Consider the following 27,585-nt stretch of genomic DNA (forward strand, 5'->3'; position numbering starts at 1 on the left):
TGGATGGCTCTGTCTGTCCGTCCGTCTGTTGGGATGATCGGCCATGATTGGAGGCCAGACTAGAGGTCATCTCTAAGCCCTCCTCCAGTCCTCAGTGTCAGAGCACCAGGCCTTTGATTACCACCTCTAGGATTTCCTGCCTGACTGCACAAATGTATCTTCGGTGTTAACAAGCTGCAGTGGTCCTGTGGGGCAGGAAGGGCCGGTGGCGTCTGGGCCCAGGCGTGGGGAGACTGCAGTGGGGGTCACCCAGGGTGAGGAGGGGGAACTCGGGAACAGCGAAACTGTTCTACTCTGGGAGATGGAGAGAGTGGCTGAGACAGGCTGTGCTGCATTAGAGGGGGGTGGGGATTTGAAACACCAATCTGCAGGCTTCTCAGAGGCTCTCAGGCCACTGATTTCACAGCCGGACGACACGGACCATTAGCCCCCAGAAACACAGATGCTAATCCCAGAACAACAGAAATCAACATGGCTGCCAATAGCTCTTATGAGTTATAGACGGGCTCCCGCTCTTAACCAATACTGTCTAAGATGTGTTGGTGATTGTTGCTATTGACCCATGTCTCAGCTCTACTCTAGAAACACACAGAGAGGAATTCACTCAGTCCGGGAAGTCACTGCTTTGTCACTGATGCTGTCTCTAGAGCCCTAGCAAAGAAACTAGTGAAGAGTTAGAGGACATGTAGTCATTTGCCTCGTATGGACCTGCTGCAGTTTGTTCCTGGAGAACTGGGAAGTTGCCAAGCCCACAGATCCAGTGTCTCAGGTCAGTGCCAGTAGTACAGTACTCACTCTGTGTGGAGCAGCTGGACGGGAGGTCTGGTCAGGGCACTGCGCTGGCCACTCATACTGGCTTGAGAGGTCTGATACAAAAACAAGTGACATTACTCAATAGAAAGGAACAATGCTCTTCAATTGGTGTTGTTATATTATAGTATATCAGGGTTGTAAATGTGTGGAGGTCTAACAGTGTTATCCAGTGTGTGTAACTGTGTATGGTACGTACCCTGAAACTCTCGGCTTCAATCATGCTCTCTTCCAGCTCAGCCTTCAGCCTCTTCTTCTCCTCCTGCAGACCCTTGCCTGTCGACAGGGTTAAGACAGGGTTAATGCTGCTTTGTGAATGTAGAGTAGAATGTGACTGGGCATCAGTGTGTGTGTGGAGTTAGGTATGCTCTTCCTTCTGCTCCTTCACCCACTGGTTGACGTTGGTTACCACCAGCTCACTCTCCCTGTGTAGAAGAGAACTGTCTGAACGAGCATTACCCAGAGACTGGCGCAACACGATATGGGGGGGGGGGGGGAGAGAGAGAGAGAGAGAGAGAGTGTAATGAGAGTCTACAACTCTAACAGTGTCTATCTGACATATCTGGAGATTTTAAGGGTTCACTACCTCATTAGCTGCTGTGCTGTACTTGTGCTCCATGGAATCGTGCTGTGAGTGTAAGGCCTCCACCTGAACAGAGACACATGAACAAACCCCTGCTGCACATTGTAATGGCTATACAGCTCATTTTTCATTGAGAGGTGATTACTAACTATGCTGTTTGGCCTTTCTGTGCCAGTGCAAAGTGTGAGGATATGTGTCATAACTAGAGCCAAGAGGTTTTCATGAGCACATCAATTGATCAGGAAAACTTTGGGCCTAGTTACACAGTTAGGCAGTAAGGCTTCCGGCTATTATAAGGGCCCAGAGTTTTTCCTGATCAGGTCACATGGTCAGCAAAACCTCCTATCCTTAGTCATAAACCCTACCAGAATGTCCCCAGAACCCATTGTGTAAGTGTGTGTCTGACCTGGGCCACCTTGGCATGGTAGTTCTCCCTGAGAGAAGCCATCTCCACCTTAATCAACACCACCTTCTCCAGGGCTACCAGCTTCTCCTGGCCCCAGCACTGAGACCTCCCCAGCTAGGCACTCAGCTCTGCCAGCCTGCCCTCACAGGACCGAGTCTAGGTGGGAGAGGGATGATACCTGTCATTGGCATTTCCTAATATCATTTTTGTTCTCATTTCAGAAAACTGATGAACCTTTTAAATGAATGGTGAACAATGAATCACAGCAACATGCAATGTATATTCATGAGGGTTTCCTATAACCCTTCCCAGGTAGGAAACTGGGAAACGATAGTTCATTAGTTAATTACATTGTAGTGAACTCCTCCATAAACATCTCCTTCTAGTAACATTGTCCTGTCATAGTCACATTCATCTGACTCTAAATCACTCTTAACAATGCTTGCGTATGCTAACATGCATGTACATGTTGAGCCACTACATCAAAGAACTGGTCACCATAAAATACACATTTTTCTTTATAGGAACAATGTGAAGGACAGCAGTAACCAGTCCTCCCTAGCCACATCCCCCACCCTATCCTCTGCCTGCTTGGCTAGGACACACGGAGGCTGTGCAGTGTTCCCATCCCCCGCCCTATCCTCTGCCTGCTTGGCTGGGACACACGGAGGCTATGCAGTGTTCACATCCCCCGCCCTATCCTCTGCCTGCTTGGCTGGGACACACGGAGGCTATGCAGTGTTCACATCCCCCGCCCTATCCTCTGCCTGCTTGGCTGGGACACACGGAGGCTGTGCAGTGTTCCCATCCCCCGCCCTATCCTCTGCCTGCTTGGCTGGGACACACGGAGGCTATGCAGTGTTCACATCCCCCGCCCTATCCTCTGCCTGCTTGGCTGGGACACACGGAGGCTGTGCAGTGTTCACATCCCCCGCCCTATCCTCTGCCTGCTTGGCTGGGACACACGGAGGCTGTGCAGTGTTCACATCCCCACTACAATGACCTTTCCACAAGCCCAGGGAGCAGGCAATGCAGAGGAGAGGCAATACATGTAATGAAAGAAGCAAAGGCAATTAAAGTGGTGTGTGTGTGGGGACTGGAGGCTCCAAACTGCAGTACTGCAGCTCTGTATTCCCCCTAACCCCTGTGTGACAGTATCGCAACCCCAGTCTGGTCATCCTCTTGCTGCGTTCACCTGCTAATCCGTGCAAAAGGACAGCCGTGCACACACACACACGTACAGTATGTAGATACACATCAAGCACATAGACACCACAAACAAGTTACATGCTGTACAAACACACTAATGTTAACACATTCACACACACTCACATTTAGGTGTGTGAAATGAGTTGCTCTCCCCCAGCCCTCCCCAGAACCCAGCCATACCACACAGCCAGAGACAATCATTATACCCTTCCTCTGATCCCACCGAGCAACCAGCAATTATTTCTAAAAGTGGAAAGTAAAAACTGACAAACACACACACACAGCTGCACATAATCATTTTATTTTTTTGTGGGATGGGTTGTGCGGGGTGCAACTCACACTTCATTTTCTCTGGCGGAGTTTGCTGACCGCAAAATGACAAGGATGCTCTTCCTAAACCAATTAAGAGGGCAGAGCGCCGCTGTTACCATGCAACATTGACAGCACTTAAGGAGGATGACGTGAGACCACAGCGATGAGCCACAGAGATGTGCCCTCGGCTAAACACACATACAAACACATTGTAGAGGTTTGGCACTGCAGAGCAAGCACACACAGCTCTTATGTGCCTGTGTACACAAACAAAGTGCTTCGGATTTGTCACAATACAAACACAATGCTTAGACTATTTGAACCATAAAGCCTCAGACATTTTCACTTGAAAACCTGTTACTACATTTCTGTACTGTATGAGTATCTCAGTTAAACTGTTAAACTGACTATTATGTGTATTATAAGTTCCTCTAAGCAAAACTGTGTGTTTAAATGTTTGCGTCTTTGCAAACTCTTTCTGTATGTACAGTTGAAGTCAGAGGTTTACATACACTTAGGTTGGAGTCACTCCACACATTTCTTGTAAACAAACTATAGTTCTGGCAAGTCAGTTAGGACATCTACTTTGTGCATGACACAAGTAATTTTTCCAACAATTGTTTACAGACAGATTATTTCACTTATAATTCACTAGATCACAATTCCAGTGGGTCAGAAGTTTACATGCAGTAAGTTGACTGTGCCTTTAAACAGCTTGGAAAATTCCAGAAAATCATGACATGGCTTTAGAGGCTTCTGATAGGCTAATTGACATCATTTGAGTCAATTGGAGGTGTACCTGTGGATGTATTTCAAGGCCTACCTCAGTGCCTCTATGCTTGACATCATGGGAAAATCAAAAGAAATCAGCCAAGACCTCAGATTTTTTTTTTTTTTAGACCTCCACAAGTCTGGTTCATCCTTGGGAGCAATTTCCAAATGCCTGAAGGTACCACGTTCATCTGTACAAACAATAGTATGCAAGTATAAACACCATGGGACCACTCAGCTGTCATACAAATCGCGTACTATCGATTTGTATGACAGCTGAGTGGTCCCGTGGTGTTTATACTTGCATACTATTGTTTGTACAGATGAACGTGGTACCTTCAGGCATTTGGAAATTGCTCCCAAGGATGAACCAGACTTGTGGAGGTCTAAAAAAAAAAACGGAGATCTTGGCTGATTTCTTTTGATTTTCCCATGATGTCAAGCATAGAGGCACTGAGGTAGGCCTTGAAATACATCCACAGGTACACCTCCAATTGACTCAAATGATGTCAATAAGCCTATCAGAAGCCTCTAAAGCCATGTCATGATTTTCTGGAATTTTCCAAGTCTCATGGAGATGAACGTACTTTGGTGCAAAAAGTGCAAATCAATCCCAGAACAACAGCAAAGGACCTTGTGAAGATGCTGGAGGAAACAGGTACAAAAGTATCTATATCCACAGTAAAACGAGTCCTATATTGACATAACCTGAAAGGCCGCTCAGCAAGGAAGAAAAGAAGGAAGAAAAGTGCTCCAAAAACGCCATTAAAAAAAACAGACTACGTTCTGCAACTGCACATGGGGACAAAGATCGTACTTTTTGGAGAAATGTCCTCTGGTCTGATGAAACAAAAATAGAACTGATTGGCCATAATGACCATCGTTATGTTTGGAGGACAAAGGGGGATGCTTGCAAGCCGAAGAACACCATCCCAACCGTGAAGCACGGGGGTGGCAGCATCATGTTGTAGGGGTGCTTTGCTGCAGGAGGGACTGGTGCACTTCACAAAATAGATGGCATCTTGAGGAAGGAAAATTATGTGGGTATATTGAAGCAACAGCTAAAGACATCAGTCAAGAAGTTAAAGCTTGGGTCTTCCAAATGACCCCAAGCATACTTCCAAAGTTGTGGCAAAATGGCTTAAGGACAACAAAGTCAAGGTATTGGAGTGGCCATCACAAAGCCCTGACCTCAATCTTACAGAACATTTGTGGGCAGAACAGAAAAAGTGTGTGCGAGCAAGGAGGTCTACAAACCTGACTCAGACACCAGCTATGTCAGGAGGAATGGGCCAAAATTCGCCCAACTTATTGTGGGAAGCTTGTGGAAGGGTACCCGAAACGTTTGACTCAAGTTAAACAATTTAAAGGCAATGCTACCAAATACTAATTCCCACTGGGAATACTAATTCCCACTGGGAATGTGATGAAAGAAATCAAAGCTGAAATACATAATTCTCTCTAGGGGAAGGGAATTTTTACTTGGATTAAATGTCAGGAATTGTGAAAAACTGAGTTTAAATGTATTTGGCTAAGGTGTATGTAAACTTCCGACTTCAACTGTGTGTGTGTGTGTTGTACATGCAGAATCTACGGGGGTCGGAGAGAGAGGTCTCATTATCCAATCAGCTTTAGGAATATAGCCCCGCACACACAGAAAGGGCACTGCTACAAGTCACACCTCTTTTCTCTACAACAGAACCTGCTCTCTCCTGTAGTGGTCAATTAGTGTACAGCGCGACCTGTGGAGGTTAAGTCTCTACTTCAGAGGGGCTGTGTGCTCCACACTAATGACCAGGCATAGTGTTCATTTCCAGCCCTGGGTATATATTACACTAGATAACCCCCTTTCCTATTATACAACACATAAGGTTGAAAGATTGAGCCATCACACTTCTAATCATGTGATGGTGTAGTGGTCGGCTACAGGCTGTAACAGTCTAGGATTTAATGTGAGGCTATCTGGTCCATGACCTAATGGTTGGCAGTTGGCAGTGTCAGATCTAGAACCAGATCAGTGGTTATTGGATATTGACAATGAAATGAATGGTTATTGGTTAATTGCCATGACGATGAATGGAAATGTTGATGTGTAGGTCCTTCTCTCTCACCTCGTCCAGTGTCTGCTGGTAGTACGTAGTCTGTGGAGCTCTGCAGCCAGCTGCCTGGTCCTCTCCTCATGGCCCCCTCTCTCCTCTGACAGCTGGGAGCTCCTCTGCTGCAGGCGGGACAGCTCACTACGTAGACCTGCAGCCTCACCACTCTGCTCAGCCAGCTGACCAGTACCACCACACCACAGCCGCACACCACAAAACAAACATCCACACAAAATATACATTGTTAGTCCCACTACACATTATTTCCTCCACTGTCATTAACCTAAAACAAGTTGAGAGTTAATGTCATTGTTTTAACGTCAGTATTTTCAATACATGCCTGACAGAGTACCTGTGTGTAAGCAGGGCACGCACCAGCTCCATGCTCTCTCTATGGGAAGCCTGGGTGGAGGCCAGCTCCAGTCTCAGCTCTCTGAGGCTGTGTTGTGCTGCTGCTGTGTCCCTGGTCCCCTGCTTGCTGCTGGCCTGGGCCTCCTCTACACACTCCCTCAGCCTGCACACCGTCTCCTGAAAGACGCTCATCTGGAGAGAACACACACATGGAACATGGGCCCCAAACTACACACAAAATACACTCAACATATGGACAGTATGTGATTGTGACCTCTGACCTCTTGGCTGTGTCTCTGGCCCTCCCTGCTCTCCAGCTCCCTCCTTCACTGCCACAGCTGAGCCTGGCAGGCTGTCTGTTCCTCCTGCAGCCTCTGGGTGGTGCTCTGCAGCTCGACCACACGCTCCTGCAGGCACCCCACAGTCCTCTCCCGCTCCCTCAACTGTAGGACAGACAGCAGACACACCCCTATCAGAGCTCCCATCAGGTGTGTGTGCCACTGTGTGTATATCAGGCTCAAAGATAGATGGGACTAAATCTGACAATCGCAGCGCCATTTTAGCTCTCTGTTCCAGGATTAAGTCACATGGATGGGCAGATAGATGAGAGATCTGCACTTATATGCATGACAGATTTAAAATTGGGATTAAGGAGATTAATTTCAGGCCGTAATTGAGTGGGAAACTTTTTGATCAGATTGATTTAACTTTCTAAAGATATGAATTATGTGCTTCAATTTAATTTCCTAGCAGCTGAACAGTTGGTAAATTGCCGCGCTTCAGGCTTGTATCCCTTTGGCTGGTGGAAAACTATTATTTCACAAAATTCATGACGTGTGCAGATCTGACTCGTTTCTCTTGCTTCCTTTGGGGTTAAAAAATAATTACTATTTTTGAAACACAAATTCAGAGACGGAAACTAATTCAATTTGCGAGCATGGCTGGAGGGGGAATCTGAGTGGATTGTAGATGAGTGTAGCCAGGCTTCAGTCAGACACTATGTGAGGAGAAGATGCTCTCCTGATGAATAGAAAAACAACATGTAAAGCCAAAAAATGCCTCTTGAAACTTTTAACTGTCAGCAAGCACAGGTTCAATTCATGACGTTCACTGACACTAAATTATTTGTGTTGGAATATTGCCTTTAGTCATAAATCAACAGACAAAACACTACAGTATAATTAACATTTGTTGGTTGTGTGAGTGTGACATGCATTTGCAATATGTGTGAATTTATTGACCGCATATTTGTAGTTGAGCACTAGCTTTTGGATACATTAGTATGTGTGTGAAAGCACCTGGTTGAGTGCTGAGTTGTTGACTGCACATGTCTAGTTGAGTGCTAGTTTTATATACATTATAAACTGGTTGGTTCAAGCCTGAATGGAGATTGTCTGACAGCAGTGGTATATCAGACCGTATACCACGGGTATATCAAAACATTTAATTATATTGGTAACCAGTTTATAATAGCAATGAGGCACCTCTGGGGTTTGTGGTTTATGGCCAATATACCACGGCTAAGGGCTGTATCCAGGCATTCTGCGTTGCGACGTGCATAAGAACAGCCCTTAGCCGTGGTATATTGGCCATATTCCACAAACCCCCGAGGTGCCTTATTGATTAATTATAGTGTTTGACTCTGTGAGCTGTGAGCTGCTTCCATGCTGGTTCTGAGCTGGTTTCTCTCTGACTCCAGTCGACCCTCTCTCTCCCTGGCCCCCTGGTTCCTCTCCTGCAGCTACTGCTGCCTGGCCTGCTCCTGGGACAGCTCTGCCCGCAGTGCCTGGCTGGCATCAGCCTGCTCCTGCAGCTGGAACACAGAGACAACCACAGTCAACCAACCGACCACACGTTTACAGGCAATATTCTGAGGTTAGGCTACATTTACATTTTAGTCATTTAGCACAGGGGTTCCCAAACGCTTTCACTCGGGGGCCCCCCTTCCAGCATTGGGGAACATCCCGCTCCCCCCCTGCGCACGCGCAACGTCTATTTCTAGGGGCACAAGCACTGTTCATGACAAACGATTCACACCCCTCTTGTTGGTGGAGAGAACTTTGCAGGTGTAAAGTATCATGACACAAGGCGAGACCCAGATGCAGAAACAGGAGGCAGATGGTTGGAGTTTAAGATGTTTAATAAATCCAAAGGGTTTAGGCAAGAGAATGGTTCAAAACCAGTTCAGAGCTCAGGAGGTACCGAAGGGCAGGCAAGCTCGAGGTCAGGGCAGGCAGAATGGTCAAGCAGGCGGGCATGGAGTCCAGAAAACAAGCAAGGGTCAGAACCGGGAGGACTAGCAAAAGGGGAAAAAGGCCAAGCAGGAAACTGGGAAAACTGCTCGTAGGCTTGGACATACAAGACAAACTGGCACAGAGAGACAAGAAACACAGGGATAAATACACTGGCCCAGAGAGACAGGAAACACAGGGATAAATACACTGGCCCAGAGAGACAGGAAACACAGGGATAAATACACTGGCCCAGAGAGACAGGAAACACAGGGATAAATACACTGGCCCAGAGAGACAGGAAACACAGGGATAAATACACTGGCCCAGAGAGACAGGAAACACAGGGATAAATACACTGGCCCAGAGAGACAGGAAACACAGGGATAAATACACTGGCCCAGAGAGACAGGAAACACAGGGATAAATACACTGGCCCAGAGAGACAGGAAACACAGGGATAAATACACTGGGGAAAACAAGCGACACCTGGAGGGGGTGGAGACAATAACGAGGACAGGTGAAACAGATCAGGGTGTGACAAAGCTTATTTCATTAAATTCTACACATTTTGTAATGGGGTGTAAATTTTGCATTTTGCAAAGCATATTTTCTTGCAATTCTAATTATTTGTTTTTTGTAAGAATTACAACAATACATATCGGCAAAAAAAATAAAAATAAAAAATGTTAGCTGACATGGGCTAGTTGATCTGGACATTTCTGACAAGTGATAAATAGCTCTAAGTTTCTACAGACACATTGGTGCAGCTAGCTTCCGGGTGAAGCAGGCGGGTGTTAGGAAGCGCGGTTTAGCGGGTCATGTTTCGGAAGACGCATTACTCGACCTTCACCTCCCGAGCCCGTTGGGGAGTTGCAGCGATGACACAAGATAAAAATTGGGGAGAAAAAGGGGGTACATTTTTTAAATAAAAAATCATTCGTATAAAATTATTAAAATGGAAAACAAAACAATTCTCAATAAAGAAGTTATCAGCAAAGTCACTGCTAGTAGGAAAAGTCAAGTGCAAGGCTACTGGGCCATTAGCTATCCCAAATCAATATATTGATCTAGTGTAATGCAACACCCTCTTTTCACGCCACTTCGATACAAAGTGATTTTTATGGCAGGTTAGGAGAGGATTTTCCAAATCAGTCTCTTAACCTGATACGACTAATTCACTTTGGTATCGAAGTGGCGTTAAAAGACTGTTCCTCTAGTGCAGTGGTTCCTAAACTTTTTAGTCCCGTACCCCTTCAAACATTCAACCTCCTTCTGAGTACCCCCTCTAGCACCACTCTCAAATGTTGTTTTTTGCCATCATTTTAAGCCTGCCACACATGCACACTATACAATATATTTATTAAACATAAGAATGAGTGTGAGTTTGTCACAACCCGACTTGTGGGAAGTGACAAAGAGCTCTTATAGGACCAGGGCACAAATAATAATATAATAACAATCAATAATTTAGCTCTTTATTTAACCATCTTACATATAAAACCTTATTTGTTCATCGAAAATTGTGAATAACTCACCACAGGTTAATGAGAAGGGTGTGCTTGAAAGGATGCACATAACTCTGCAATGTTGGGTTGTATTGAAGAGAGTTGTATTGTCTCGGTCTTAAATCATTTTCCACACACAGTCTGTGCCTGTATTTAGTTTTCATGCTAGTGAGGGCCGAGAATCCACTCTCACATAGGTACGTGGTTGCAAAGGGCATCAGTGTCTTAACAGTGCGATTTTCCAAGGCAGGATACTCTGAGCGCAGCCCAATCCAGAAATCTGGCAGTGGGTTCTGATTAAATAACATTTTCACAGAACTGCTTGTTGCAATTTCGATGAGGCTCTCTTGTTCAGATATCGGTAAGTGGACTTGAGGCAGGGCATAGAAGGGATAACGAATCCAGTTGTTTGTGTCACCCGTTTTGGGAAAGTACCTGCGTAATTGCACACCCAACTCACTCAGGTGCTTTGCTATATTACATTTGACATTGTCCGTAAGCTTGAGTTCATTTCCACACAAAATAATATTACAATGATAGAAAGACCTGTGTGTTGTCCTTGTTATGCAGACAGAGAAGAGCTCCAACTTCTTAATCATAGCCTCAATTTTGTCCCGCACATTGAATATAGTTTTTTAATTAAATTTTTATTTCACCTTTATTTAACCAGGTAGGCTAGTTGAGAACACGTTCTCATTTACAACTGCGACCTGGCCAAGATAAAGCAAAGCAGTGTGACACAGACAACAACACAGTTACACATGGAGTAAACCATAAACAAGCCAATAACACAATAAACAAGTCAATGACACAGTAGAAAAAAGAAAGTCTATATACAGTGTGTGCAAAATGCATGAGGAGGTAGGCAATAAATAGGTAGTAGCGAATAATTACAATTTAGCAGATTAACACTGGAGTGATAAATGAGCAGATGATGATGTGATAGTTGCGGAGAGTCCCTGTAATCCTAGATTCAGATCATTCAGGCAAGAAAAAACATCACCCTGATAGGTCAGTCGTCTGAGAAACTCGTCATCAAGCAAGCGGTCAGAGAAAGGAAAATGATGGTCAATAAAGAACACTATAAGCTTGTCTCTCAGTTCAAAAAAACTTGTCAATACTTTGCCCCTTGATAACCAGCGCACTTCTGTATGTTGTACAAGTGTTACATGGTCGCTGCCCATATCATTGCACAGTGCAGAAAATACACGAGAGTTCAGGGGCCTTGCTTTCATAAAGTTAACCATTTTCACTGTAGTGTCCAAAACGTCTTTCAAGCTGTCAGGCATTCCCTTGGCAGCAAGAGCCTCTCGGTGGATGCTGCAGTGTACCCAAGTGGCGTCGGGAGCAACTGCTTGCACGGTCGTTACCACTCCACTATGTCTCTCTGTCATGGTTTTTGCTCCATCAGTACAGAGACCAACATGAGCAGCAGTTACATTTGGCTACATACGGACCGCTAGTGAAATTCCCACGAGAGAGTAAGAGTTAATGTGATTGGATGTTAATTATTTGACTAGGCTACCTGTATTTGACATTGTGTTGTTATTTCGCTGAACACCTAGATGGTTTAATTGTATTTTTGGTGAGTAATAAAAACTTTACTGTTTTTTTGGGGGGGGTGTACCCCCGACGGGGAACTTCTTGGTTGGTTTGTTGTGTGTGTTATTGTTAGGTCTTACCTGTTGCTGTAGAGTCCTGAGTGTGTCCTTGGTGTTGGTCAGCTCTGCCTCTAGCTGCTGAGCCCTCTGCTGGTGTGTGTTGGCCTCCTGCTGAGCACTGAGCTGGGCCTGCCTGCTCTCCCCTGCCTCCTTCTTCAGCCTCTCCACCTGGGTCCTGATGCATGCACACGGCCACAGACACACCATCAGTCAGGGGCTCCCAGTCTTTAAACGACCACTACTTTCAAACTGGCATGTTTGATACCTCTCTCTGCCAACGCTACCCCCCACATGCTGTAAACTTTGTTTTCACTCGTCTACATTTTCAAAATCAAAGGGAATTTAATTTATCTTGTGATGTAATGCGAAAAATGTGCTCATTTGAGAGTAATGCGTGTGTGTTTGTGTCTGCCAGATTTAATCTGAGCAGGCAAGCCTGAACATTTAATGAGAGGCCGTTGCACTAATTTTGGCTGTGCGGTGCTTTGCGGTGTGGCATGGTGTAGTGGGGTGAGCGTTGGGCTGATGGGGCGCTGGGGCGTGAGTGATGGGATCAGAGCTGTGTGTGTGAGGGGTGGCCATGGCCTGTTTACCGTCAGGTGAAGCAGCTAATCAAATCCCAGTTTGCGCCCTCTCTCCCTGAGACATTAACTCAGACCACAGTAAAGCGTGAAAAGGGAGGGACATACCCCGAGTGAGTGAGTGTTTGAGAGTGTGTGTGTGTGTGTGTGTGGGGGGGGGGGGGGGAGAGCTTCTCAGTGCTCACCTCCCTCTCCCATTGACAAGGCGGCCGCAGTAACAGCAAATCGATGGCTTGTGAATCCCCTGCATCCCCCCCTTGCCAGGCTGATCAATATCCCTGGCAATTAGAATCCCCTATCTGCATGGCTGTGGGGACCTCTGGGTGGCTCGCCAGCCCACAAACACCCAATTTAGTCCTCAGCCTATCACTTAATTACTAAATCCTCCCTAATGCCTATTGGCAGGCGGCGGGCGCACTCCAAGCGGCAGGACGGCTGACTGAACAGGAGACCTTTGGCAAGGTGTTGGTTAAGACGCTCCCATCTCTCTTCTCCTGGCCAGTTAAACATATGATTTCACAAGAGGGCCCCGACCTGGAATGATCCGCCTATCGAGCGGCCGGAGCACACACAGCCCAGATGGACAGGGGGGAGGAGGGGGAGAGCGGGGGAGGCAGCGTGCCAAGGGTCACAAAGCCAAAACACTTTTCTCTCTTTCTATCAGCCACTAAGATACAGACAAGGTTGAGAGTGTGTGTGAGGCACAGTGGGTTTTTAAACACATTTAACATCAGATTTTCATCAGATCACATTTTCTTCACAGGCATTATTTAGAGTGATTGTTTGAGAGGCTTGTCTGAGTCATAAAGACACTGTGGCCTTACTGGCCAAAAGGTTCAGTTTGGATCTAAATGGGAATAAGACAGTCTTACAGACTCATGGCAATCAGCAAATACTCAAGTCACTGTTGAACTAATGGCTCAGTGAAATGTGAAGGATTGTGGTTAAAGACAGGGTTCATGACATGAAGTCATGCTGTGTGCTTGGCGGTGGAGGGCAGAATGTCCCGACAGAGATCAGTGAGTCACGGTCCAGGATATTTCTTCCTGTGGCCAAATCTTTCCAAGGAAATTAACTTAAATATGATTAGGCTGTAGTTTACTACAAGCGTCTGTAAGTAAATATTGACAATAATGGCAAGAAGCGGAGGGAGCTCAACCAAAGTGAGTCGAGGTGCAATCCAAAAATGTGATCATCATTGAAAAGGAAAAGGCAAAACGCGCAAATACCATGGTGAGCATTCTGCCCTTTTCTTTTTCAATAAATATTGATTACTCGTTTATTTGTATCTGCCTACAAATCGTACTGCTCCTAAAAGGTATAGCTATATCCTTTGCATATAGGATATAGCTATACCTTTTAGGACGTAGCTCAAGAGAAAGTGCAAGTGTCAGCTGTCATCATTCTTGCTGCTTCAAGTTCAGTAGCCATACCTTTCCTAGTTGGAAGTGTGAGATCAAGTGCGCGTTTGGTCTCAATTTAATAGAGTAGGCTGTAGCCTATGCATAGGTGGAGAAGCACGGGGCAGTTCTCTTTCCAAGGAAATTAGCTTCATAAATATAATTAGGCTATAGTTTACTACACTGCCTAGTAATAAATATGAATCACCCATATTATTTTGTCACCGTCTGAAAATCGTCCCGCTTCTAAAAGGTAGGCTATTAAACGTAGCTCAAGAGAAAATGCAAGTGTCCGTTCTCTCTCCAACTCCGCTCTCTTCAAACTAAGTCTAGCCTATTGGCTGATATAGCCCAGTAATATAGATAGCCTAATATAATGGAGAATGTGAGACTCTCTGGAAATGTTACTTATTTCGTAGGTTATTTTTGGGCATTATGATATTGACAATAGAGCACAAAATTGCTAGGACCATGGCTAGCAAGCTCGCTGCATCACATACGCCTAAAATAACATTGCGGGGCCGCGGTTGGGGACCAGTTCTTGCGGGAGCGGGTGGGAGTTAGACAGAAAGCCAGCGGGAGCAAGTAGGTGTGGTATGAAAAGCTGCGGGTGCAGGTGGGAATGGCATGAATAAATCAGTCATGCGCAGACCTCTACTTGGAGCCAGATAGAGACAGACAGTCAGAGTGCTTTAGGGAACTCAAAGCCCTGTAGAGTATCTGTAGCCCTGCAGGTCATGTTCTGTGGTGCGGAGTCTCTCCTTTAAGGTGCGTAGCTCTGCCTGTAGCTTCCTCTGGGCCTGCTCTGCCCTCACCACCTTTGCCACACGCTCTGCCAGGTGTTCCTGTGCCCGATGCTGCTGGTGGTCCCTCTGAGTGCATATGCATATGTTAGTATGCATGTGTGAGTGTGTGTGTCAGACAAAAGGCCCCAGGCTGTGAATTGATGGTCTGTTTCATTGCTGGCTAGCTGCTGAGGCTTCTGGGGCAGGCAGGACGTAAACAGGTGACTGTCTCATACTGATCATTAAAGTCAGCCCTAGAGGCTGCACTGCTGCTGCTGCCACTACAACCATGTCACTCTCCTCTTTCTCCCCTTCCCTCCTTCCATCAGCATTACTCTCATTCCTTCTTCCTCATGCCTCTACTGCTTTCAACTGTTTTTTAGAACCTCTTCTCCATCAAGGAAGGGGGAAGGAGAGAGAGAGAGACAAACAGTCAGACAAAGAGAGACAGAGCAAGACAGAGAAATAGGGAGAGAGAGAGAGCTACAAAGGTACCTGACTACACACGAGTCCAGCTTTATAGACACCAGTCTCCCAGCCCACCCCCCAGGACTGTGTAATCCTCCTACCCATGTCCCTGCAGCATCCTTGGGCCTCCTTTAGTTCCTCCCAGCTGGGTCCTGAGAGAGCCACACTCTGCCTCTCTCTGCTGTCCTTCCCTCCTGCCCCTCTAGACGTCAGCCTCCAGGACCCTGGCTGCAGCTGCCTACCGCTCCACCTCCACAGCCCGACTCCTCAGAGTCTCCCGGGCCTCCAGCAGGTCAGCCTTCGAACGCCTCAGGAGGTTATCCCGCATCTGCACTGCCTGGGAGGGAAAAGAGGGAAGGCTCAGTCAAAGTGTGAGTGTACGTGTGTGTGAACATACACTACCGTTAAAAAGTTTGGGGCCACTTAGAAACACCAGTCTCAACGTCAATAGTGAAGAGGCGACCCCGGAATGCTGGCCTTCTAGACAGAGTTGCAAAGAAAAAGCCATATCTCTGTCAGGTGTCTGTGTTCTTTGGCCCATCTTAATCTTTTCTTTTTATTGGCTAGTCTGAGATATAACTTTTTCTTTGCAACTCTGCCTAGAAGGCCAGCATCCCGGAGTCGCCTCTTCACTGCTGCCGTTGAGACTGGTGTTTTGTGGGTACTATTTAATGAAGCTGCCAGTTGAGGACTTGTGAGGCGTCTGTTTCTCAAACTAGACACTCTAATGTACTTGTCCTCTTGCTCAGTTGTGCACCGGGGCCTCCCACTCCTCTTTCTATTCTGGTTAGAGCCAGTTTGCCCTGTTCTGTGAAGGGAGTAGTACACAGCATTGTACGAGATCTTCAGTTTCTTGGCAATTTCTTGCATGGAATAACCTTCATTTCTCAGAACAAGAATAGGCTGACGAGTTTCAGAAGAAAGTCCTTTGTTTCTGGCCATTTTGAGCCTGTAATCGAACCCACAAATGCTGATGCTCCAGATACTCAACTAGTCTAAAGAAGGCCAGTTTTATTGCTTCTTTAATCAGGACAACAGTTTCAGCCGTGATAACATAATTGCAAAAGGGTTTTCTAATGATCAATTAGCCTTTTAAAATGAAAAACTTGGATTAGGGAACACAACGTGCCATTGGAACACAGGAGTGATGGTTGCTGATAATGGGCCTCTGTACGCCTATGTAGATATTCCATTTAAAAAATCAGCCGTTTCCAGCTACAGTAGTCATTTACAACATTAACCAGGACTACACTGTTTTTCTGATCAATTTGATGTTATTTTAATGGACAAAAAAGCAGATTTTCTTTCAAAAACAAGGACAGTTCTAAGTGACCCCAAACTTTTGAAAGGTAGTGTATACTCCTGTGTGTGTATCCTCTTATCCAGAGAGTTCTATTTATGTGTGTGTGTGTTTTACACTTCCTGAAGTTCTGAGTGAGTAGGTGTACGTACGTAAGGTCTTTCTATCCTATCCTCCAGGCATGTTGGAGGTGATGGGGCCTGGCCTGGCATCGTGCCGCAGTGTGTACCTGCTGTCTCTTGGCACACTGTCTGTGGGCGGCCTGCAGGTCCTGCTCCAGCCTGGCAGCCCTCTGCTCTTGAGCTCCCACCTCCTCCAGCCTGCGCTGGCCCTCCATCCTGGCCTCTGCCTGGAGCTGCCTCCCAGCCTCTTGCAGTCGCAGCACCTCTGCAGCACACACACATGGATGCACACACACACACACACACACACACACACACAAGGAGGCACACACAAATACACACACTATGCAGTAAAAAATTAACCCTTTATGTGTTCTATCATAAACACAAAGTTATTGGTTGAGTTGTGTCATGCCCACCACACCTGCCACAGTGTTGTCCTTGAGCTGGGTGAGTCTGGACACCTCCTCTCTCAGCTGAGGAACCTCTGACTGACACACACTGAGGTCCTGGCTACCCTGGGCACACTGCTCCACGGTCTGGGAGAATGCCTAGACACACACACACACACACGGACACACATACACCTGTCACACACCTATGACTATGCCTGAGGGGAAGGGGAGGACCGAAGCCCAAGGCTTTCCACATCCTCACCTGAGAGACCCAGCATAGCAATGCCTCCCCCCTCCTCCACCCCCCAGGACATCTCCACACCTGCTCTAGCGCGTTCAGTGAAGCGCCTGCCCCTAATTTGGCATTTCCACCATGATGGCATGAGTATCAGTGTGTGGAGGAAGCATCCTGTGTTAGGGGAGCACCTATCTGACAGGTGTCACATCCAATCTGCACAGACCTACTGATGTTTTAACTATTCAATTAACCAGACAACTGCACTGTGTGGCTGCCATGACATATTTACCTAAGATAAGTTGTGTGTGTGTGAGCGCAGGCAGCTGACAGGTCAACATGTCACTGTCACTCTTCCTCCGGTAGAGTGTGTGTGTATGTGTGTCAGCCATCTCCCCACTGCTCTCAGACCCTATCAAACGTGGTGGAGAAAATACAAGCCAACAGCTTTGAGTGAAATATGTACGTAAACATTAAGTGAAAATAATAAAAGTATAATTCAGCCATGTTGAGGAGGGAAGATCCTGCCATCTTCCCCCTTCATCTCAGACCATTAAAATAACGAGTTGTCACCAGGCTCTGCTTTCACTACCCCCTGACGCTGACACCCGTCAAGACAAATCTAGATTTCATGGCCACTTACAGATGTATAAATAGTCAAACGAGGTGCTCTAACCATCTATAAAACGCAGCTAAAAGGTTGCCAGAAGATGGCGGGCATCGTGGGCCAGCCGGGCTGGGTAATCAATCTGGGCTGAGTCGGAGTGGAGCAGGGAGCGGTGGCTGCGTGCGTTGGGAGTAGGGCAGTAAATCACGTCAGCGCAGCGCGGGCGCTTCTCTGACACGCCAGCCACTCCAGCTGACACTGGGCCTGTTTGACAGCCTGATGGATCGCCCCACTACACTCCATTAAAGGCAAACGGGCATACGCATGCTGACATAACAAACAATTAGTCACCGTGGCCGTTATGGACCTTGGTTGGTGTGGGTCAGGGTCTGTCTGGCGATGGCTGCTCTGACTTCCTGTCTAGGGTCAGTTTAAAGCCAGTGTTGGAATACACAGAACTACAGTGAACTTACTGAACATACAGCAGGACCAAACTTCTAACTATAGTTGATGAGTGAAGTTTTAAAGACAATGACTTTCTCTGGTCACTGTGATTTCACTGGCCACAGTGACAGGTTGTGTTAGCAGGACTCCAGCATGAAGAGGTGAAGTGTTCTGCCCCTACTGTACCTGTTGTAGTTCCTGGATGCGGCAGAGCTGGGAGTCGTAGTCTGAGTCAGAGCGGATGTGACTGGCTCTGTAGACAGAGAAATCAGCTTGGCTCTTCACCACACTCTCCTCCTGTTCCTCCACCTGAGAGAGGCACACAGGTACAAACATAGCGCACAGATATATCTGTTGACAGACCGGTACAGAACCACTGTCATGCGGTTGACTTTAGTAGGTCTCTCCTCCCATTTCCTTCCTGTGTTGTGTAGTTGAGTGTTGCGAGGTAGAGACAGAAGGACTGGCTGGAGCTCTGTGAGACTATGGTTGAAGGGCAGACTGCATGGGGTCCTCCTGTCTGACTGTGGGTGAGGCAGGCCAGGGGTCACCATGAGACTAAGTTTGGGGCTGAGGTGCTGGGTGAGTTCACACTAATGAAACAGAGACAGGCAAACAGAATGTTTCCCCTCAGTCTCCCCCGTCTGCACGCTGTGCTGGGCCTGATGGCTCGTGACTGGAGCACATTCTGCTTCTCACAGATGAGTTGGCCTGTCTGAGGGGCACACACACACACACACGCACACACACACAGTCAAAATGTCCTATTGGGTGTCGGTGGTTTGTCAGGATTACTTTGTGCTGCTGCACTTATAAAACACTTCCAAATGGCCTCTAAGTTTATGAGACTAATATATCTATCTGAATATGGTGTTCCTCTCATTACCCACTGTTGTTATTTTTTGTCTATGTTTTCCAGACAGCCTTCACTACCTCGTGTCTGTAGTGTTCATAAAGCCAGGGCCCGTTACAGGCAGGATGAAGATGGAGTGAGAGGTGGTGAAATCAGCTGGTTGTATTGATATCTCACAGCAGACTCAGAGCGATCGGCTCATTAAATGAAATCAGACTCTCTCTCCCTCTCTCTACCTCCCTCTCTCACACAGACATACACACACCCCAGTTTCCAGACAACAAATGTAAACTTAGGAAAGAGGTAAAGAAACATTGGTGTGAAAAAATAACTTGGCAGGAAGTGATCACTTAAAAGTCTGAACCGAGCGGGTGGTGTGTCGCGCTGTGTGCACTAAGGACCCAGCTGAGGATGGGAGAGATCAATACTGTGTGTGTGATTGAGAGCCTCTGTGTTACCAATGGAGCTCTGCTGTGTGGGAGGGGGTGTTGTTAGGGACCCAGGTGGTGGGGTGTGGGGGTAAGAGCTGAAAGTGATGGGAACGGCGCCTCCATTGTTGGCTCACAGAAGGAGGTAAACGCCCAACTGCATCTCAAGCCACCCCCACACCACATAAACGCTGAGCTCCACTGGGCACGGCTGCTATTATTTCAGCCACATATCGCATCCCCAGCATGATTTTCCACTTTGCTTCTTCCGTGCATGGAGCTGTCAACCACCCCGTGTCTCACACACACATGCATGCACACAACCACACACACCCAAACAAGTCCAAACATCAATCCTTCCTCTCCACTGCTCTGCCCATGTAATCCAGTCTTCCCCTCCTCTCTGCTTCCTTCTGCCAGACATTAATGGTGGTGCTCTGTGCTGTGTGCTGTGCTCTGTGCTGTCCAGGGAGCTCACACTGCCTGTGTTTTCTCATTGTGTTTCCTCCTGTATGGGGCCATGAAGCCGATCAATAGGAATCAGTGAAAACACTTCCAGAGGTCCCCAGGCCTCCGACTCCCAGTGTGTTGTACCCTGTCTGACTCCACCCGTTTACAGATCAGCAGCAGAGATGGAGCCTTACCTACAGAGGTGTGGCACGACAACTGACCTGCATGTAGCTTCACTCACCTGAGAGGCCAGTTGGGTATACTACAGTGCTAGTACTACTTGACTGGCTTTGACTTCACCACATGACTGGCACTGTTCTAGGTAGCAGGGGTAGTGAGCAGGACGAGCGGGCCTGACTGTGTAGAGGGAAACCACTGAGTGGACTAGTATATTAATCTATGTTTGTAGTGGAAAGGGAGTGATTAGCACAGCGTGACCGGGTTTGTCTGTGTCTGTGGACGAGTCTGTCATTGGGAAGCTACATCCCTGTAGATGAGGATCGGCCTGACTGACTGACCTAACTGTTCTGACTGACTGTCCGACCTGTCGTCTCAGTGCGGCGGTGCTGTCTCTCATAGTGCTGATGACCATCTCACACTCCTGGCTGTGTTTGCGGCTGGACTCCAGGTCTCTCTGGGTGTCTCGGAGGTGCTGGCTCAGGGCACCATCCCCGCTCTCCAGCTGGGCACTGTGGGCCTTCAGCTCCCCCCTGCAACACCACCGCCTGGGCACACAGACGCAGCACATGCTCGTCCCGCTCCACCACCTGGGACACAGACACACAGGGACACGCAGGCAGGCACACAAACACACATATACATAAAAAAGGCATGCTATTAACACTCATAAATCAGGCCTAGTGATGTATGCAACTCCTGGCAGCAAGGGTATAAGCAGCAGAGATGAAAAACACAACAATTGGAGAGCTAGAAGGTTCTATCTGCATTTTAGTCTAAATGGAGTTAATGACAGCCTTGTTCTGTTCAATGTTCCCTTTTTTTTTTTTTGAATTTTACCCCTTTTTCTCCCCAATTTCGTGGTATCCAATTGTTTAGTAGCTACTATCTTGTCTCATCGCTACAACTCCCGTACGGGCTCGGGAGAGACGAAGGTTGAAAGTCATGCGTCCTCCGATACACAACCCAACCAAGCCGCACTGATACTTAACACAGTGCGCATCCAACCCGGAAGCCAGCCGCACCAATGCGCCGGAGGAAACACCTGGCCACCTTGGCTAGCGCGCACTGCGCCCAGCCCGCCACAGGAGTCGCTGGTGCGCGATGAGACAAGGACACCCCTAACGACCAAGCCCTCCCTAACCCGGGCGACACTAGGCCAATTGTGCGTCGCCCCACGGACCTCCCGGTCGCGGCCGGTTACGACAGAGCCTGGGCGCGAACCCAGGGACTCTGATGGCACAGCTGGCGCTGCAGTACAGCGCCCTTAACCACTGCGCCACCCGGGAGGCTGGTGTTCAATGTTCCCTACCTACAGTGGGGCAAAAAAGTATTTAGTCAGCCACCAATTGTGCAAGTTCTCCCACTTAAAAAGATGAGAGAGGCCTGTAATTTTCATCATAGGTACACTTCAACTATGACAGACAAAATGAGGGAAAACAATCCAGAAAATCACATTGTAGGATTTTTAATGAATTTATTAAATGTATTTATTTAAGTAACTTTAACGCCAACTATCTTAGAAACATCTTCTAGCAGATAGAACCTCTAGCAGATAGAACCTCTAGCAGACAGAAGCTCTAGCAGACAGAACCTCTAGCAAATAGAAGCTCTGGAAAAACTAGAAAAAGCTCCAGTATCAGCTCTTAGTTTTCCTGCAGGGTGAAGATGGCGTGGAGCTGACCTGAGCCCTGGCTTCCTTCAGGTCCTCGTCCTGGGCCTGTAGAGTGCTGTCCTGCTGGGAGATCTTGGTGAGGCAGGCCTGGTACTTGACCCTGTACAGCTCCAGGGACCTGGTCAGGGTCTGCAGCCTTGTCTCTGTGTCCACTGCTCTGCTCTCAGCATCCTGTAGCACAGCCCTCAGCCTAGACAACACATTCTCAGAACACTGTAGTCTACTTCAATATGCCTGTATAATGGCTTACATACACCTGCAACAGGAACAGTACTGAGGGAACTTCACTGCTTATTGAAGTGAAGAGAAATCCATGTTCCTGTCTTTCTGTGTACTGTACTCCTCTCACTCCTCCCACCCACCTCCTCCTCTGCCTACCTGGTCTGTCTCTGGCCGTGCTCCAGGTCAGAGCGGAGGTGCTTCATGGTTGCTCTACACTGCTGCAGCCTGCCCTGGGTCTCCTGTAGCTCAGCCCTCAGGCCCGACACCTCCTCACTGCTCTCCTGCTGAGACCGGACCTCCGCCTGCCACCGCTGCAGCTCCCCGCGCAGAACACACACTGCCCCCTGCTGGTTGTCCCGCTGGAGATAGAAGGGAGTGTCAGTGAGGGAGTGTGTAGGGAGAATGTTTGTGTATGTGTATGTGTATGTTTGTGTGTGTATGCGTGTGTATGTGTTTGTATGTGTGTGTGTATATGTATGTATGTGTGTATGTTTGTTTGTTTGTTTGTATGTATGTACAGTGGGGCAAAAAATTATTTAGTCAGCCACCAATTATGCAAGTTCTCCCACTTAAAAAGATGAGAGAGGCCTGTAATTTTCATCATAGGAACACATCAACTATGACAGACAAAATGAGATTGTTTTTCTCCAGAAAATCACATTGTAGGATTTTTAATGAATTTATTTGCAAATTATGGTGGAAAATAGGTATTTGGTCACCTACAAACAAGCAAGATTTCTGGCTCTCATAGACCTGTAAATTCTTCTTTAAGAGGCTCATCTGTCCTCCACTCGTTACCTGTATTAATGGCACCTGTTTGAACTTGTTATCGGTATAAAAGACACCTGTCCACAACCTCAAACAGTCACACTCCAAACTCCACTATGGCCAAGACCAAAGAGCTGTCAAAGGACACCAGAAACAAAATTGTAGACCTGCACCAGGCTGGGAAGACTGAATCTGCAATAGGTAAGCAGCTTGGTTTGAAGAAATCAACTGTGGGAGCAATTATTAGGAAATGGAAGACATACAAGACCACTGATAATCTCCCTCAATATGGGGCTCCACGCAAGATTTCACCCCGTGGGGTCAAAATGATCACAAGAACGGTGAGCAAAAATCCCAGAATCACACGGGGGACCTAGTGAATGACCTGCAGAGAGCTGGGACCAAAGTAACAAAGCCTACCATCAGTAACACACTACTAACAAAGTTTATCTCAATACTTTGTTATATACCCTTTGTTGGCAATGACAGAGGTCAAACGTTTGCTGTAGTCTTCACAAGGTTTTCACACACTGTTGCTGGTATTTTGGCCCATTCCTCCATGCAGGGGAATTTTCCCTCATTTTGTCTGTTATAGTTGAAGTGTACCTATGATGAAAATTACAGGCCTCTCTCATATTTTTAAGTGGGAGAACTTGCACAATTGGTGGCTGACTAAATACTCTTTTGCCCCACTGTATGTATGTGTGTGTATATATGTGTGTGTGCGTATGTGTGTATATATGTGTGTGTGTGTGTATATACACATGAGGGGTGTAGGACACACACAGAAAGAACAGACAGATATGATCCAGTACACTCTTTCAGCCTTCCTTCCTCTCCCTGCAGCTCCACCGAGGCACTTTAATGACACCAGCTCTACATTACATTACTACACTCCAGAGTACAATATCCCAGATGGGATAATATTAGTTTTCCCCTGGCTGATGATACATTACAAAAATAAGGAGCAGTGTAACAGATGGCTCTCAGGGTAAAAATAATAAATCCCAGACTTGTAACATGGCTGGGAGACACGCACCCACACCCACAAAACACTTCTGTGATTCATCTACTCCTTCGTTCTTACTGACTTCTAAGCTAGGAGTAAGAGAGAGAGAGAGAGGAAGAGAGAAACATTAGTTTGCATTTAACTTACAAACATCATTAAGACCCCAGTGCTAATTGTGTTCTTTTAAATGAGTTAAATCTGATGACTCCATTAGAGACTCCATTGATGTCTCCCAGGAAAGGAGGGAGGGAGGAAGTGACAGGATGGACTGAGGCAGTCTGTGACATCACAAACCGTGTAGACACACAAATGTGGAGGTAAAAGATACATGCAGACAAAAGAGGACAGATGAAGAGGATAAATATAATAATAATAATAGTGAGAGAGAGAGAGAGAGAGAGAGAGAGAGAGGCAAGAGAGAGAGAGAGAGAGAAAGAGAGAGAGAGAGAGAGAGAGAGGCAAGAGAGAGAGAGAGAGAGAGAGACTAATCCATAATACTGCCTGCCTGCCTGCCTGGCCTGCTGCATACATTACTGCATCAATCAGTGCTAAGCTGCAGTGTAATTTTCTAACTCCCTATTTCTCTCCCAACCTCATCACACAGACAACACCCCATGGCTATTTTTGATTAGATTCATAGCTATAGAGAGGGAGAGAGGAGGTGAGGGAAGGGGGGGAAGGGTGTTTATAGAGCAGCCTCTCTCCCTCTCCCTCACCCTCTCTCGCAGCTCAACCACTGATTAATTTCCAACTAGATCGCTTGGCTAGCAGTATTATTAGCATAACATTTCCATGGATCAGGCCCTGCAATAAAACCCTTTCATCAAGTCGCTTGTCAGACATAACATTTCAAATCTAATTTTGTTTCTAATATAATTTTCTTACTGGGTGTGTGTGGAAGGTAGCGGGAGCTGGGAAAATGGACAGTGGGGGAGGTGGGGGTGGAGGGTTGTTATGCAGAAGATAAACGGAGTCATCAATCAAAATTAAAAGAGCTCTGGGTTGAGAAGGAGGCGTTGGGTGTTAACCATGGCCGCTTCGACACACACACACACACACACACACTGGGCCCCCCGCCCAAGGTCAGTGCTTTCAGGGGCTGTCTGTCTGTAGAGTGGACAGAGGCTGAACTCTCCGCTAAAGACAAAAGAACAGTCTGACCATCTTATCTTGTGACTGTGGCAGAACAGAATGGCAGGCAGACATGCAGCAGGAGCTCTGTCACCAGGTCCACAAACTCAAAAAACGCCTTTCACGTCACAACGTGACAGCACAGGCATTGAATAACGATAAACCTTGCCTTGATTACAAAATGGTCAAAGCTGTCACTATTACAACCCCCTGCCCTAGTCCCACACTGTACCATTAATTATGAAAAATACCACAGCGGGGGGAGGAGGAGGGATGGGGATTTCATTTGAATAAGGATACAGAATCAATGCAATTGAATCAATCTTAGCTAATTAAAATAAATCTATATTGTGAAACAATCAAGGTGCATAAACAAGATTCAAATAAATGAAGGAACTGTGCCAAGAGGCTGCCCACTTCTAATTAAATGATACTAATTGGAATTCCACGGCTGTGTGCTGTGCTGTGTGTTTGTTGTTGGCATGGAGAGAAAGAGAGAGGGATCGCTGACTGCCCACTCCTTTGTCTCTGCTGCTTCTCCTCAACAGCACACATTACTGCACACAGCCACACCATGGGTCATTTCTCATAGTCTGTGTATACAGTGACCTCCATAAGTATTGGGACAGTGACATTTTTAGTTGTTTTGGCATTGTACTCCAGCACTTATGGATTTCCATCCATATCGGGTGAACTGTTTTAGAAATTATAGTACTTTTTGTATATAGCCCCCCATATTCCTAGCATGCTATGATTACATCAAGCTTGCAACTCTACAAACGGCATTTCTTTAAAACCTGGAAGTTTTGGTAAAGTTACCAGGATTTTACAACCCTATATGGGGATGAGAGGGTTAGACATGCTGTAATATGGAGGGATGAGAGGGATAGGAGGGATGAGGGTTAGACATACTGTAATAGGAGGGATGAGAGGGTTAGACATGCTGTAATATGGAGGGATGAGAGGGTTAAACATACTGTAATAGGAGGGATGAGAAGGTTAGACATACTGTAATAGGAGGGATGAGAGGGTTAGACATACTGTAATAGGAGGGATGAGAGGGTTAGACAAACTGTGATAGGAGGGATGAGAAGGTTAGACATACTGTATGTACAGTTGAAGTCAGAAGGATTGAGGTCATTGCTTTGTGATGGTCACACCAATACCTTGACTTTGTTGTCCTTAAGCCATTTTGCCACAACTTTGGAAGTATGCTTGGGGTCATTGTTCATTTGGAAGACCCATTTGCGACCAGGCTTTAACTTCCTGACTGATGTCTTGAGATGTTGCTTCAATATATCCACATAATAATCCTGCCTCATGATGCCATCTATTTTGTGGAGTTCCCTCCTGAAGCAAAGCACCCCCACAACATGTTGGGATGGTGTTCTTCGGCTTGCAAGCCTCCCCCTTTTTCCTTCAAACATAACAATGTTCATTATGGCCAAACAGTTCTATTTTTGTTTCATCAGACCAGAGTCATTTCTCCAAAAAGTATGATCCTTGTCCACATGTGCAGTTGAAAACCGTAGTCTGACTTTTTTTATGGTGGTTTTAGAGCAGTGGCTTCTTCCTTGCTGAGCGGCCTTTCAGGTTATGTCGATATAGGACTCGTTTTACTGTGGATATAGATACTTTTGTACCAGTTTTCTCCAGCATCTTCACAAGGTCCTTTGCTGTTGTTCTGGGATTAATTTGCATTTTCGCACCAAAGTACGTTCATCTCTAGGAGACAGAACGCGTCTCCTTCCTGAGCGGAATGATGGCTGCATGGTCCCATGGTGTTAGTACTTGTGTACTATTGTTTGTACAGATGAACGTGGTACCTTCAGGCGTTTGGAAATTGCTCCCAAGGATGAACCAGACTTGTGGAGGTCTACCATTTTTTTTCTGATGTCTTGGCTGATTTCTTTTGATTTTCCCATGATGTCAAGCAAAGAGGTACTGAGTTTGAAGGTAGGCCTTGAAATACATCCACAGGTACACCTCCAGTTGACTCAAATTATATCAATTAGACTATCAGAAGCCTCTGACATGATTTTCTGGAATTTTCCAAGCTGTTGAAAAGCATAGTCAACTTAGTGTATGTAAACTTCTGACCCACTGGAATTGTGATCTGGTAAATTATTATTGAAATGATCTGTCTGTAAACAATTGTTGGAAAAATGACTTGTGTCATGCACAAAGTAGATGTCCTAACCGACTTGCCAGAACTATCGTTTATTAACAAGACATTTGTGGAGTGGTTGAAAAACAAGTTTTAATGACTCCAACCTAAGTCTATGTAAATTTCCGTGATATGTGTGACTGCATACTGTACATGCCCTGAGGTGGTGTAGAAACGTGTGAGTGCCAAGTGTATGTAGATTATGGTGTGTACATATTGTATAGTTTATATAGATTAAGGTGTGTGTATATATATTGTATAGTTTATATAGATTAAGGTGTGTGCATACATATTGTATAGTTTATATAGATTAAGGTGTGTGTATACATATTGTATAGTTTATATAGATTAAGGTGTGTGCATACATATTGTATAGTTTATATAGATTAAGGTGTGTGCATACATATTGTATAGTTTATATAGATTAAGG

At 46.4% G+C, this 27,585-nt stretch overlaps 1 protein-coding gene across 2 annotated transcripts; it reads right to left on the reverse strand.

Annotated features, from left to right (window-relative positions):
• Positions 1–6,847: 6,847 nt before the first annotated feature.
• Positions 6,848–22,048, reverse strand: LOC110526397. Of its 2 annotated transcripts, none has more exons than XM_036980758.1 (8): positions 21,868–22,048; positions 20,551–20,773; positions 18,462–18,584; positions 17,019–17,145; positions 16,702–16,859; positions 15,274–15,509; positions 11,960–12,113; positions 6,848–8,351 (listed from the first exon to the last, which is right to left on the reverse strand). In XM_036980758.1, exons 2-6 carry the CDS (start codon positions 20,752–20,754, stop codon positions 15,411–15,413), a joined length of 711 nt encoding a protein of 236 aa, XP_036836653.1. In that variant the 5' UTR covers positions 20,755–20,773; positions 21,868–22,048; the 3' UTR covers positions 6,848–8,351; positions 11,960–12,113; positions 15,274–15,410. The 2 variants fall into 2 exon arrangements, with proteins under 2 accessions (XP_036836653.1, XP_036836654.1); XM_036980759.1 differs by having other exon boundaries at positions 16,625–16,859.
• Between the last annotated feature and the right edge of the window lie 5,537 nt (positions 22,049–27,585).

This window comes from Oncorhynchus mykiss, chromosome 6 (assembly GCF_013265735.2).
Source record: "Oncorhynchus mykiss isolate Arlee chromosome 6, USDA_OmykA_1.1, whole genome shotgun sequence".
Classification (NCBI taxonomy): Eukaryota; Metazoa; Chordata; class Actinopteri; order Salmoniformes; family Salmonidae; genus Oncorhynchus; species Oncorhynchus mykiss.

Coding starts and splice junctions, on each gene's coding strand:
- LOC110526397 (XM_036980758.1), bottom strand. CDS start 20,754: ATGTGCTGCGTCTGTGTGCCCAGGCGGTGGTGTTGCAGGGGGGAGCTG. Junction 17,146..18,461: donor GCATCCAGGAACTACAACAG/GTACAGTAGGGG, acceptor GTGTGTGTCTAG/GCATTCTCCCAGACCGTGGA. Junction 15,510..16,701: donor AGTGTGCCAAGAGACAGCAG/GTACACACTGCG, acceptor TTTCCCTCCCAG/GCAGTGCAGATGCGGGATAA.